This window comes from Moschus berezovskii, chromosome 10 (assembly GCF_049115385.1).
Source record: "Moschus berezovskii isolate FMDL1 chromosome 10, NW_MosBer_1.0, whole genome shotgun sequence".
Classification (NCBI taxonomy): Eukaryota; Metazoa; Chordata; class Mammalia; order Artiodactyla; family Moschidae; genus Moschus; species Moschus berezovskii.
In genome coordinates, this window is record NC_142469.1 from 70,205,686 (window position 1) to 70,220,095 (window position 14,410).

The 14,410-nt window shown below is 39.3% G+C and overlaps 1 protein-coding gene across 1 annotated transcript in view; it reads right to left on the bottom strand.

The window, feature by feature from the left end:
- The window catches only part of LOC129560798 (WD repeat-containing protein 43-like), a 153,885-nt gene that overhangs the window by 98,628 nt on the left and 40,847 nt on the right, over nucleotides 1-14,410 (bottom strand). The window contains exons 2-3 of the mRNA XM_088840479.1: nucleotides 13,909-14,005; nucleotides 10,256-10,339 (exon numbers count right to left, since the gene is read on the bottom strand). Of these exons, the coding sequence (XP_088696605.1) occupies nucleotides 10,256-10,339; nucleotides 13,909-14,005 (181 nt within the window). The remainder of the gene's footprint in view (nucleotides 1-10,255; nucleotides 10,340-13,908; nucleotides 14,006-14,410) is intronic.

The window sequence follows — 14,410 nt, forward strand, 5'->3', positions numbered from 1 at the left end:
GAGGATCCTGAGAGACGGCACTGATGCTTGAGCAACATATAGAGACTATTCTTTTCTGTATTACACTCAAGAATGTGTCCCACAATAAACTTACTTGAGTCCTAAAGTTAGCAATCTGTTACAATTAGTAACACAGACACTTTCTCCTGGGATGACAATTAGTAACACAGAGGCTTTCTCCTGAGATGTACAAACCAAAGTTTGATCTCTAGACTGTTGTTGGAACCTCTTCAAGGTGGACTGCCCTTCCTGAGCATGACCTAACCTAGACATCCTCCTATCTTCCAAAGAATTCTTTCTCAAGTTCCTGGTCATGCTCTCAGTAGCCTAAGACTCCCATTGAGGCCATCGCCCTCTTTTGGCCCACGACGTATATCTGAACCTTTGTTAAATGCTGGAGTTTCCATCTTTTCCCCCAGAAAGAATTCAGCTTATGTAAATAGTTCAGGCGTAAAGAGGTATGTCTCCTAATTCCACCCAACAAGAGTCCGTTTGAATCCAAGGTAACACAATTGCAAGGCCATGTCTAGAGGTGTGCCTAGAGGTAGTTGTATGCTCAAGAAGTCTTTAAGCAGCCTATTGACTGATAGGTAGGGCTCTCTCCCAGAGAAGGCAATGGCACCCCAATCCAGTACTCTTGCCTGGAAAATTCCATGGACGGAGGAACCTGATAGGCTGCAGTCTATGGGGTCGCTAAGAGTCGGACATGACTGAGCAACTTCACTTTCACTTTTCCCTTTCATGCATTGGAGAAGGAAATGGCAACCCACTCCAGTGTTCTTGCCTGGAGAACCCCAGGGACAGGAGAGCCTGGTGGGCTGCTATCTCTGGGTCACACAGAGTTGGACACGACTGAAGTGACTCAGCAGCAGCAGCAGCAGCAGGGCTCTCTCCCAACCCAGTTAGTTGTTTGGCCTGAGGTGTCCCAGCACTGGAGCCTATAGGTCTTGGTGTTAATGAGCTAGAAGAAGGATCTCACAATGGCACCCACCAATATCAGTATCCATGCAATAAAAGGACCTCCCAAGTATGACTGACTCCAGTGTCTATGTCCGTAGGGTGAGCCACAGTTCACTATCATCTCTATTTTTCTTTGGGACTCCCAAAATTAAGCCCCACTGGGCTTCAAAGACACATGTCCTGGGGGCTTGTCTTCCTAATGCAGGACCCCCAAGCTGGGAGCCTGATGAGGGGCTCAGACCTCTCACTCCAGTGGGAGAACCTCTGCAATATCATTTTTGTCCAGTGCGTGGATCTCCCACCCAGGAATATGGAATTTAATTATATCACAAGTCAGCCTCTCCCACCCATTATGCTGTGATATTTCCTTTAAGTCTTCAGTAGTAGAAGATTTTTTCTGGTAGGTTCCAGTCTTTTTCATCGATGGCTGTTTTGCAAATAGTTGTGATTTTGGTGTGCTCATGATAGGAGGTGAGCTCAAGTTCTTTCTACTCTTAGGTCTTTGGCCATCTCAGCCAAACTCCCTCAGTACATTTTTTAAAATATGGTAAACCATTGTCCAAAACACAAGAACACAAAAAAGAGTAGATGCTTAATGATGTTGGTTCCTTGTGTGATAGATGACTGGAAACCTCAATAATTTAGTAATCAATAAAATGATAATTGAGGCTTCCCTGGTAGCTCAGAAAGTTAATAATTCACCTGCAAAGTGGGAGACCTGGGTTCAGTCCCTGGGTTGGGAAGATCCCCTGGAGGAGGGCATGGCAACCCACTCCAGTATTCTTGCCTAGAGAATCCCCATGGACAGAGAAGCCTGGAGGGCTACAGTCCATGGGGTTGCAAAGAGTCGAACACAACTGAGTGACTAAGTACAGCACAGCACAGAATGATAACTATATTTCAAAATAATGAAGACTACACAATGATTCATCAAAAAAAAGGAAATATTTATAGTATAGCAAGTTTGCATATTTTTATATTCTATGTATGAACATCATTTTTTATATTAATGTATCAAGAATCTCTGTATTTGCATAAACAGAATCACCAATCCCAGGCCTGCCAGATAATAAACAGTTTAGTGAACCTAAAATTCGAATTTGTAGGTCTAAATTTTATTTTAGTGATAATTCCTCTCAAATCAATGCCTGAAACTGCACTGCTTTAAAGAATGGGGCATGAGTGCCCCCTTGTGATAGAATAAGCATTTAAATGCATTTGTAAATATTTTTCAGTTGCATATGAAGTAATTTGCACTCAGTCATTTCACAAACACAAAATGCCATCTATCGTTGGGCCAATCTTACCAGTGCTCTTAAGTGTGGAAACAATAAATATCTGAAAAGTTTGGTTAATGTTGATAGACAATATGAATAACTCACATAAAAATACTATTCCTCAATTATTCTGGTAGCTCCAATAAAAGCCAGATATGAAAGAGCCTCTTTCAACTGATCATCACTTAGCTGTCTCACAAATGCTCTCCATTCTTAGTAGCTAGACATGCTCCTAGAGCAACAGGAAGTCTCAGGACCATGCAGGTAGGCTCCTGTATGCTTCCATGATTTAGCTCTCCAATGAATGAGGTCCCTACTTTCCACAGTTGTTTGATCCTAAATCTACTTATATCAATTGTATTTGTACTCAAATTACACAAATAAATTAAATAATATGGAAAATAATGATTTATTAAAAGAAAAGAAAGTTTTTAGGTAAAACAAAACTAAGTTGGATGCTTTGAAGTGACTTCAGAAAATGTTATCAGGAAAAACTTTTCGAGATTGTACGTGGGCAAGAAAACTAAAAAAATCAAGACTAGAAGTCATACAAATATAGAAGAATTATAAATTCAGCAGCATCAGAATATTATCAGGCTACTCTAAAAATAATTTTTAATAAAAGCTTTAGCCTAAAATCAAAAGGCTGGTAAAAGCACTTATTTTTATATTTTATACTAAAATAAAACATTATAGGTACATATGCCTTTTCTGAATGATGCCCTATTAACTCTTCTGGTTCACTGAGTCTGAAGGGTACTTTCCCCCCAACTGTTCTTTTTTTTTTTTTCAGCAGTTTTATTTATTTATTTATTTTTGGTTGCACTGGGTCTTCATTGTTGTATGGGCTTTTCTCTAGCCACAGTGCGTGGCTGTCTCGTGTTGGCGTCTCTTGTTGTGGAGCATGGACTCTAGGGCAAGCAGCCTTCAGTAGTCACAGCACGAGGGCTCAGTAGTTGTGGCTTATGGGCTCAGGTGCTCGGCTATATGTGGGATATTTCCAGAACAGGTATCAAACGTGTGTCTCTTGCATTGGCAGGTGAATTCTTTACCACTGAACCACCAGGGAAGCCCCTGCTCATGTTTTATATATATTAACTTAAAAATTGTATGGAATGTGAATTTGGCCAGATTCTACAATGAATTTGGGTGTGTGTGACCTGAAATACAGGAAATTTGTCTCTGGTTAAAAATCAAACCACAGCATTTGGCAGAGACATCTGGGAATATTTGTATAAACTTTTGACCCCTAAAATTACACTTCCTTTACATTGCTAAAATCAATGTTTTGTATAAAGCTTTATGTACACGACAGTCATCTGGAATCTTCACCAAAGAAGGGCATTCCACACTCATTTTAAGTAAAGCAAAATGACTTGTTATCTGCAAGTTAGAGCATAACTTTTCATGGTGACATGATCAACTGATCAGCATCAGATCAGAGGGCTTCCATCTCATTCTTTAAATGATTTTTCTTAATTTCCTAGGAAATTGTGAATATAAGTAGCTCAAAAAATGTAAATAGCCAATGTTTTTCTGAATTACATTTACTTAAAAATTTTTAAGCACCTACTGTGCATTCCGTTTTTTCTTTGAACTTACACAGCAATCTCAGTAACTGTCTCACTGATTAGCAGATTTTGAAGCATAATTGTCTCATTTTGGATTCCATGATAGAATGTAATGGTAATGTACCATAATGTAATGTACCAGAATACATGTATTCACATATTATGTATTCAGTTATTATTTAGCATGTACTATGTGCCAGACTCTGTTCTTAGCCAAACTGAGAACAAAACATAAAAACTCCACATGTTGAGCTTACATGTGGTAGAGCAGAATATAAAAATCAATAAACACAAAATTTAGTGTGTTAGGAAGCAATATGTGTTTTAGAAAAAAAATAAAGGAGAGAGAGAGATAGGTGCAGAGTGTTGGGCAAGAGTTGCGATTCTAAATAGACTGGCCTGGAAATGCAAATGAAAACCACAATGGGATATCACCTCACACCTGTCAGAATGGCTATCATCCAAAAGAACACCAAATACTACTATATTTAAAATAGATAACAGCTAGGATCTACTGTATAGCACAGGGAACTCTGCTCAACATTCTGTAATAAATTAAATGGGAAAAGAATTTGAAAAAGGATACAGGTATATGTATAACTGAATCATTTTACTGTATGCCTGAAACTAACACAACATTGTAAACCAACTATAGTCCAATATAAAATAAAAATGTAAAAAGTAAACACATTTTAAAATCAAAACAGGAAGAATTTTTTAAAGCTTCATAAAATATAGTTGAAATTTTGATAGTATATGCTTCCCTGGTGGCTCAGAGGTAGTATATAGTAAAAGTCTAATAAATCATATTTCATTCCAGAAATAAATTATTTATTAATATTAACAATTGTTTTACTTTTAGCAAAGTATACCTTCTAGTTTTAAATACTGAAAATCTTAGATTATGAATTAGGAGTAATTTATGATGATCAATTTTTTCTCTCCCCATTTTGGAATTTGGTTTAAAAGATTTTTTAATTTAATAAATAAATAAACTGGCCTGGTAAAACCACACTGGGAAGATGACATTTTGGTCAGGACCTGTAGAAGGTGAGAGAACAAGCCAGGAAGAAACTGTGGGGAGAGCAAACCATCCCAGGAGGGGTACAGCCTTGACAAGCCCTAGTCATAAAGCAGTTTCACTTACAAGCAGAGTAACAATATAACTTATGCCCAAAGCAAGACATATGTATTAGGCAGCCTGTGACATGAGTTTCAGCAGCAATAAAACTATAGGTATCTAAAATGTAATAATGTTCTCTTCTATGCTTCTTGCTATTAAAAAAAAATCTACTACCCTAAAGTCATAAAAACAATGTCTTTTCATAAATTATGACAGCATGATATACATTCCGTACATGAAACTCCTGCTGTAATTTCTGCTCAACCCAAAGTGCTGCTTTAGAGGTAACAACAAGCTATCTAATAAGCATGAACATGGAGAAATTCAGGAGCTCAAAGTATTTGTCCATTTTCCTCCCAGTCAGGTTTTTAAAGAAATGAGTACCTACATTTTTGTCAAGGTCAGATTCATTTAGGGAAAACATGAATAATCCTTTAATCTCATTCCCTGGAGTTCTCTCTGCCTGGGAAGTTATCTGCCCAGGGTACTACTCCCTTGCATAGGTACATGTTTACCACAGCACAGCTGTTAAAGCCAAAACTTTAGAAGAATGGATAAAACATATGACAAACTCTTTAAAAATATAGTAAGTTCTTGTTGAGAGAGCAGGAACCAGCCAAATTTTTGAGAAACTCTTCTGTAGGTGTGGGAAGGCTGCTCGACCATGATTCGTTGAATAACCTCAGATAAACTGTTTTTTCTGCATCTATTCTCCCATTTTTAAAATGTGGAAATAATAAAATATGTTTTACCCATTACACAATATTAATGCTAGATAACATATGTTAAAAGGCTTTGACTAATATAAAACACTATACATTGTCAACATCACTTATAATTTGTTGATGAACTACTATAATTAAAGCAATATTTGTTTGTGTGTGTGTGTGTGTGTGTGTGTTAGTTGCTCAGCCATGTCCAACTCTTTGCAACCCCATGGACTGTAGCCCACCAGACTCCTCTATCCATGAAATTCTCCAGGCAAGAATACTGAAGTGGGTAACCATTCCCTTCTCCAGGGGCTCTTCCCTACCCAGGGATCAAACGCAGGTCTACTGCATCGCAGGCAGATTCTTTACCGTCTCAGCCATCAGGGAAGTTTATTGGAGACAGAGAGCCAGGATACAAAAACAAAAGCAAAACCAGCATAATATCATCCTTACTCATGGAATAAGATTAGAATTGTATGAATAACATGTGCTTTATAGAAATGCATGCAAGCATTCACATTGTTTTAAATAAAGCCAATCACTTAGTAAAGATTACAACTGGAATAAATTACTAAATAGTACTGAGGTTTTGAAGATTATCTATTGATGATGTAAGTTTTCCAGGAACAGTCACTGAAAGAATTGAGAGTTTTATGATAGAAGGGTGAGTCAGTACATAATGAGAGAAAACAAAGAATAAACAGGGGGGGAAAATAAGAAAAATCACTACAGGTTCACAAGAGATAGAACCAAAACAAAATTTTGAATAATGAGGATTTTGTCACTTAAAAGGGAGAAATTCAGTCTTGGGCACATTTAATTTAGCTTGACAAAGTGGCCACAGGACTGTAATCCAGGTCCCAGGTGGTATTAGATCATTGAATTGGTAGAGCAAGATCAGATCTAGGTTGTAAAAGTGTCAACCTAATAAAAATTTCTCCTGGTATACCTGGGTAAAATGAAGTGAGATTAAAATAATTGTTTTAGGCCTGCCCTGATGGTCCAGTGGTTAAGAATTCACCTGCCAGTGCAGGGGACATGGATTTGATCCCTGGTCCCGGAAGATTCCACAAGCTGCAGAGTAACTAAGCCTATGCACCACAACTGCTGAGCCTGCATGCTCCAACCACTGAAGCCCACAGTGTCTATAGCCCATGCTCTGAAACAAGAGAAGCCACAGCAATGAGAAGCTGGTACACTGCAACGAAGAGTAACCCCCACTCACCACTAGAGAAAGCCCATGCGCAGCATGGAAGACCCAACACAACCAAAAATAAATAAAGTAGAAAAAATAATTTTAAGTAACTGTTTTAGCTGTTCCTGCCTAACAGTGAATAATAAGGTTGATGGGATTCTCCAGGGAAGAATACTGGAGTGGGTTACCGTTTCTTTCTCCAGGGGATCTTCCCGACCCAGGGATTGAACCCAGGTCTCCCTCATTGGAGGCAGACACTTTAACCTCTGAGCCACCAGGGAAGCCCAATAAGGTCGATAGGTAAAGCATTTATAGAGACATCCCTTTCATTCCATCCATTGTATAAATACCAAGCCTCTGTTCATCTCCTGGTGCTGGAAGAATCTGGTTACTCACAGCTCCCCATTGTCCCTTCTGCCCATTGTCCGCCCTTCCTTCTGGACTCCATCCCATCTGTCTATGCTCTTGCCTTCCAGATGTCTGTTTTAGCTTTTAGCCCATAATTTTGTTTGGAATGTACATATTATCTCTTACTTTCAAAATCAGCTGCCAATTGTAAAAGAAAAACTGTCCCAAACCTGGTCTGTGACAGCACTTTTTACTTGGTGTAATGGCCAGCCTCTCTCTGGGAAGAAGTGAACTGGTGATAAAATGCTTAAGCAATTTTCAGATAAACTTTAATAAAATTAAGATTTGTTCTAGGAAAGTCAGGTTGGGTAATAGCTGATATGAATCAAGCCAGGAAGTTGTTGGTGATGAACACAGTTTCTGTAGTGACATAAAGCAGACACCAGACTACACCTGGGTTGAGGAATAAAGGAGAAGTAAAGAATTGTAGACTGTAAATGTAGGTGACTGTTTCAAGAAGCTTGGCTGGAAAATGGAAAATGAGGTGGCAGCTTGTTTTGAAGGACAATGGACATGACTGTGTTGAAGGAAAGGAGGAAAAGAAAACTAGGAATGGAAGCTAGATGTTGACTTTTTGTTCCTGAATAAAAACTTTTGCCTCTTGTAACAAATAAGATGATGTGCTCTGATTTGGTTTCATTTACTTAGAATAGGTAAGCACTAGGAATTTAGAGCCAGAGAAAAGCTTATTTTTAGTACCTAGTATATTAGCGAGGCAGTGTGATATAGCGTAGGGCTTCCTCAATTTTTCTAGTGTTCTTGCCTGGAGAATCCCAGGGATGGGGGAGCCTGGTGGGCTTCCGTCTATGGGGTCACACAGAGTCGGACACGACTGAAGTGACTTAGCAGCAGCAGCAAGCTCAGGTGGTAAAGAATCCAACTGCAGTGCAGGAGACCTGGACTCGATCCCTGGGTTGGGAGGATCCCCTGGAAAAAGGAGTGGCTACCCACTCCAGCATTCTGGCCTGGAGAATTCCATGGACTGTATAGTCCATGGGGTTGCAAAGAGTCAGACATGACTGAGCAACTTTCACTTTCAATTTCAAACTCACATAAAGATCTTAACAAACATAAATATTCCTAGGCTCAATGCCAGACCCACTGAACCAGAATATCTAAAAAGAAAGACCCGGAAATCTGTGACTTTAACAAGTATCTTATGAACAAACAAGTTTGAAGGAAAAAAATGGCATAATAGTGTAAAGGACAGGCTTGGAAATCAGAAAATACTTGGGTTCAAACCCTTCTTCATCATGATATGGGCTTACCTCCCTCAGTGGTTGTGGTATGGCCAAAATGAAATAAAACACACAAAGTGCCTGGTATACACAAATGTTCAACCTATATTTGATATCCAGTTTTAAAAATAAAACTTGTTTTAGAAAACTCCACTCCCCAAACCCAAATGACTGCCAGTGAAAACTCCAGTGACCTCTAATGAACCAGATTTTGTTTAAAATAAAGCTGGTCTGAGGATTATGTAACCAGTCTCTTTTCCTATCAAGTAGTCCTAATGAGGGTGAATCTTTGAATTAGCCTGCAAGGGGCCTTATGCCCTTGCAGCAAGATTATAATAAAACTTCAACGTTGCTCCTAACTAAAATTTTTAATGAGATTTCTCTATCACAACCCTTCAAGTCTGGTGGATTTTCCCAAACCCTGGACTGTGTTTACTTTCTGGCACTAATGTTTTTACTTTGAGTTCAGTTCAGTCACTCAATCGTGTCCTACTCTTTGCGACCCCATCACAGCATCAGAGCACACCAGGCTTCCCTGTCCATCACCAACTCCCGGAGTTCACTCAAACTCATGTCCATCGAGTCGGTGATGCCATCCAGCCATCTCATTCTCCGTCGTCCCCTTCTCCTCCCACCCCCAATCCTTCCCAGCATCAGAGTCTTTTCCAGTGAGTCAACTCGTCGCATGAGATGGCCAAAGTATTGGAGTTTCAGCTTTAGCATCAGTCCTTCACCATTCTATATATTCTGATATTGCCATAAAATGGTCTCCCACAGCTAACCCACCTGGAAAGATGGAACTGTACAAGCTTTTAAAGCTTTTATTAGAGGAGAGTAGTGAATTTGAGGAGGGCCATGTTGTCCTTTCAAGGATAGGAATTCAAGACCAGGGACTTTGACTTATAGGTATGTTATAGCAAAGCAATAGACATAAAGCATTCAGTAATCCTGATGCTGGAAACTGGTACAAACCAGAGAGAGAGAATTATAGGTAGGATCTTTCTAAAAAGCTAGAATATCATATCAAACATCAGGGACTGAGTGAAGCCCTAAACAGAGAACAGAGCATAGGATGCACAAGTTGGAATTGAAGATCAGAGTTGAGCAAGTGGAGTTGATTGGATATCTCTGGCCTAAAACCACCTTGTTGAATTTAAACGAGACTCACCCCAGGGAGTAACGCTGGGCTTGATAAATAAGTTTAAAGCTTGAGGATGTTTTTGAATATCAGTAATACACCAGGATTTTGGCTTTGATTTTCCTGCTTCTTTTATTTATTTATATAGTTGAAATATCTGCACTCCTTTAGTTTCACTTAGTAAAGAGGGATTGATTTGGTCACTTTATTAGACTCTGCTTCACTTTGAACAGCTTTGATCTAATTGGCTCAGCTTTGGGGTAAGGTTGTTAAAGAGATGGGATGAGGCATATGGCAGCAGCAATCAGGGACCAAGATGGCAGCGTGGCTGAGGAGACAAACTAGATGAGCAGAAGGAGAGTAGATGTGAAGCACCTTGGGAAAGAAGATGGAAACAAAGGCCTGAAAGAGTAGGTTACTCCAGTGCAACCAGCCTAGAATGCAGAGGGGGAAGCTAGTCAGTTAGGGGAGAGAAATGGTGGGTCAGTGAGATGCAGTAGAAGACAGATCCAGATAAGCAGGTACTCAGAGAGGTCTCCAATAACCCAAACACTGGAATCACTGGAAAACACTTTGAACAAAGATTCCTTCCCTCTGCCCAGAGCATTTTTCTCTGAGACATCCACAGGACTTACTCTCTCTTACTTCCTTCAGACCCTGATCAAACATGTCCTTCACAGCAAAGCCCTCTCTGGTCATCTTATCTAAACTGCCAACACCTTCACAAATACACACACAAACATATACACTCTCTCTCCTTCTCCAGCTGTCTTGTTTTTTCTGGGTTTATTGGGTGTGTTTATTTTTTTGGCATTAGTATAGATACACATTTACTTCTTAAGGTTTCAATTCACTAAGAAGACAAAACAATTCTGTATTTGCATGCACCTAATAACATGGCCTCGATTGTATATAGCAAAATTCACAGAACTATAAATAGAAATGGATAATTCAACAATTATTGATAGAACAATCAGCCAAAAATTCATTAAGAGCTACGTTTTTTACAATACATTAAAAACTTAATCTAATGGCTTCATCTAGATGATGAAGAACACGTTCTTCTCCAGTGCAGAACATGTCCTTCTCCAACCCTCACTAAGGTCAAACATACACTGGGCCACAAGCAAATCTCAACAAACTTCAAAGGATAGCAATTATATAGAATGTTTCCTTACCATAATGTGATAGCAAAAATATGCCTAAGAAGTTCCTACATGTATAGAAACTAGGAATACACTTTAAAATAACCTATGGGGTCTATTATAATTATTTATGCTTTCTGTTCTTTCTTGTTTAGCTCACCAGAGATCTAATCAACAAATACTTCTTGCAATAAATATTGAACAGTTTGTTAGCTAATCATGAGGATAACTTGATAAAAAGTAATTAGAAGTACCAGAACACAATTTATGCACACTGTTGTGGGGAGGTGGGAGGGAAAGACAGTACTGAGAAAATAATTTAATAAACAGCATCATGAATCTTATAATTGAAAATGAATCTTGGAAAAAAGTCTAGTTGGAAACTATCCTTGTTTTGGACTGACTGTGCCCCCACCATCAAGAATTCATATTTTGAAGTTCTAACCTCTGGTGTGATGGTATTAGGAGATGGGGCCTTCAGGAGGTGCTTAAGTTTAGAGGTTATGAAGATAGAGTGCACATGATGGAATTAGTGTCCCTAAAAGAAAGGAATTAGTGTCCCTAACAGTGTCCTCTCTCTAAAATGTGAGGACATGCACAGAAGCAAGCCAGGAAGAGAGCCCTCCCCAGGAAGTGAATCTGTTGGCTCCTGGATCTTGAACTTCCCAGACTCTAGAACTGTGTGAAATAAATATCTTTTGTTTAAGCCATCCAGGCTGTGATATTTTGTTCTAGCTGTTCAAACTAAGACAATCTTAATGAACTTTAATAAAATATTGGTTAAATAAGTTATGGCATAGGCATATGAATGAATACTATGCAACTGTTGAAGAATAAGGAAGCTATATGATATTATAGAAAGATCTCAAAATACATCATATTAAAAGAAAAAAATCAATGTGAAAACAGTATATATGGATACTGCATTTTGTATAAAAAGGGAGTAAAACCAAAAATGTATCTTTTTATATGTTAATGTAAACATAAAGAAACGTTTGAGGATAGGTAAAAGGAAGGAAAATAGGGTAGGAACTAGAGAGATAGTGGACAAGCATGCAAGAAACACTTTGTACTTCATAATATTTTTATTTTTGAACAACAGTAAGTCTCTCTAAAAACAAATGAGTGTGTATTCCAAGAGTGCGTTTGTAAGTCCAATTTGTTCCTAAGACCAACAAACTTAGCCTAGGTACACAATTAACACAATTGGCTATTGAACTATAATATTGAATTATAATTGGTTTATAATAATTTTTCACAAGACACAAATAATACATAAAAAGCAAAAACAAAATATAAGGAAGGACTTCTTTGGTGATCCAGTGCTTAAGAATCTTCCTGCCATTGCAGGAGACATAGGGTCAATCCCTGGCCCAGGAAGATTCCACAGGCCGTGAAGCAACTAAGCCCCTGCACCACAACTACTGAGCCTATGCTCTAGAGCCTGTTCTCTGCAAGAAGGGAAGCCACCACAACGAGAGGCCTTTGTACCACGACTCACCACAACTAGAGAAAGCCCTGCACAGCAACGAAGATGCAGCACAACTCAAAATAAACAGATAAATTGCGCTCTGTAGCTTAGTCATGTCCAGCTTTTTATGACCCCATGGACTGTAGCCCACCAGGCTCCCCTGTCCAAAGGATTTCCCAGGCAAGAATACTGGAGCAAGTTTCCATTTCCTACACCAGGGGATCTTCCCAACTCAGGGATCAAATCCCCATCTCATGCGTCTCCTGCATTGCAGGAGGATTCTTTACCACTAATGGCTCAGATGGTAAAGAATCCACCTGCAATGTGGCAAACCTGGGTTCAATCCCTAGGTTGGGAAGATCCCCTGGAGGAGAGCTTGGCAACCCATTCCAACCCACTCCAATATTCTTGCCTGGAGAATCCCCATAAACAGAGGAGCCTGGCGGACTATAATCATAGGGTCACAAAGAGTCAGACATGACTGAGGGACTAAGCACATGCAAATATTTTAAAAAGTAAGGAAAACATTTTTAATCTTACAGTACAGTACAGTACCTTGAAAAGTACAGTAGTTCAGTACAAGAGCTGGTATGCAGGGGCCCATTTGCAACTTTGAAATTTTGCAAACTTGAAGGTTCGTATGTAGGGGACTTACTGTATGTGGGGAAAAAAATGTCTTTTCAAAAGAATAATTTAAAAAATATGAATCCCTGACCTCTCTCTGAAATTCAAAAGTGCTTGCCCAACATCTCCCCTGAAATGTCTAATAGGCTTCTCAAATATGACATATCCAAAACAGAACATTTGATTTCTGTCCCCTCAAACCTCCTTCTCTCCCACTCTTTTCTAACTCAGTAAAGAACACCACCATTCACAGTCTTATTCAAGTTCCAAATCTGAGAGCTATCTTTAATTTCTTTTTTTCCTATTCCAGTGAATTTGTGAACATGTCCCATCAATTTCTGCCACCATGGCAGAACCCTAATATGCCCACTTCTTACTATTTCTACCATTGTCATCCCCGTCCCAACCACTGTCACCTGTCACCTGGACCTCTGCAATAGTCTCAGAGGTGTTTATTCAAATGACACCCACAGAAAAGAACTGCCTGTTTCTAGTCCATGACAACACAAGAACTTCGTGCTAAAATGAAATGCAACTAATTCGCTAAGCATGATATTAACATTTAGATCAACTAACAATTTTTTCATAGCCAAAACTTTCTTGATGAAAGAGGGGACACATTGGTTTGTACTCTGGAGGAAGCTCTGTATTTCTTTGCAGAGCAGCCCTCCAAGTGGTACCGCTGCTAATGTCATTCTTGCCCACTTAATCATATACCCATTCTATGTATAGTAAGTAGCCCAAAGTTGTTTTTAAAATATTTATCACAGCAGGACTTCCCCAATGGTCCAGTGGCTAAGACTTCTCATTCCATTGCAGGGGACCTGGGTTCGATCCCTGGTCAGGGAACTAGATCCCACATACCACAACTGGAAAAAAAAAAAAAATCAGAGTGCCACAACTAAGAACTGGAACAGCCAAATAAGTACATGAATATTTAAGCAAAAATGAAAAACACTGGACTTGCCTCATGGCGCAGTAGATAAGAATTTACCTTGCAATTCAGGGGACATATGTTCAGTCCTTGATCGGAGAAGTTTCCACATACCTCGAGGTGACCAAGCCTGTATGTCACAACTATTGAGCCCATGTTCTGGAACATATAAGCTACAACTACTGCAGCCCCACATACTGAAGCCTGTGTTCTGCAACAAGAAAAGCCAACATAATGAGAAACCTGCACACTACAACAAAAAGTGACCCTGTCTCACCACAACTAGAGAAAACCCTCTAGCAGCAACAAAGACTCAGCACAGCCAAAAATAAAATAAAAACATTTATCACATCATGTTGCCCCCAGCTTAAAACTCCCCAGAGCCCTCCCATGGCAACAAGACTAAAATCTAAGCCTCTTACCAAACTCTAAATGGACTTACATCACCTGGCCCATCTCTCCTTCATTATACACCAGTTGTTTTCATCTCTGGACCTTTGGTCCTTCTATCTGGAATTACCCGCTCCTATATCTTCTTGTGGCTGATAGAGTGTCATCATTTAGGTCTTAGCTCAGATTAATGGTGATAGGGTGAAGGTTATAAGTGATCTTATCC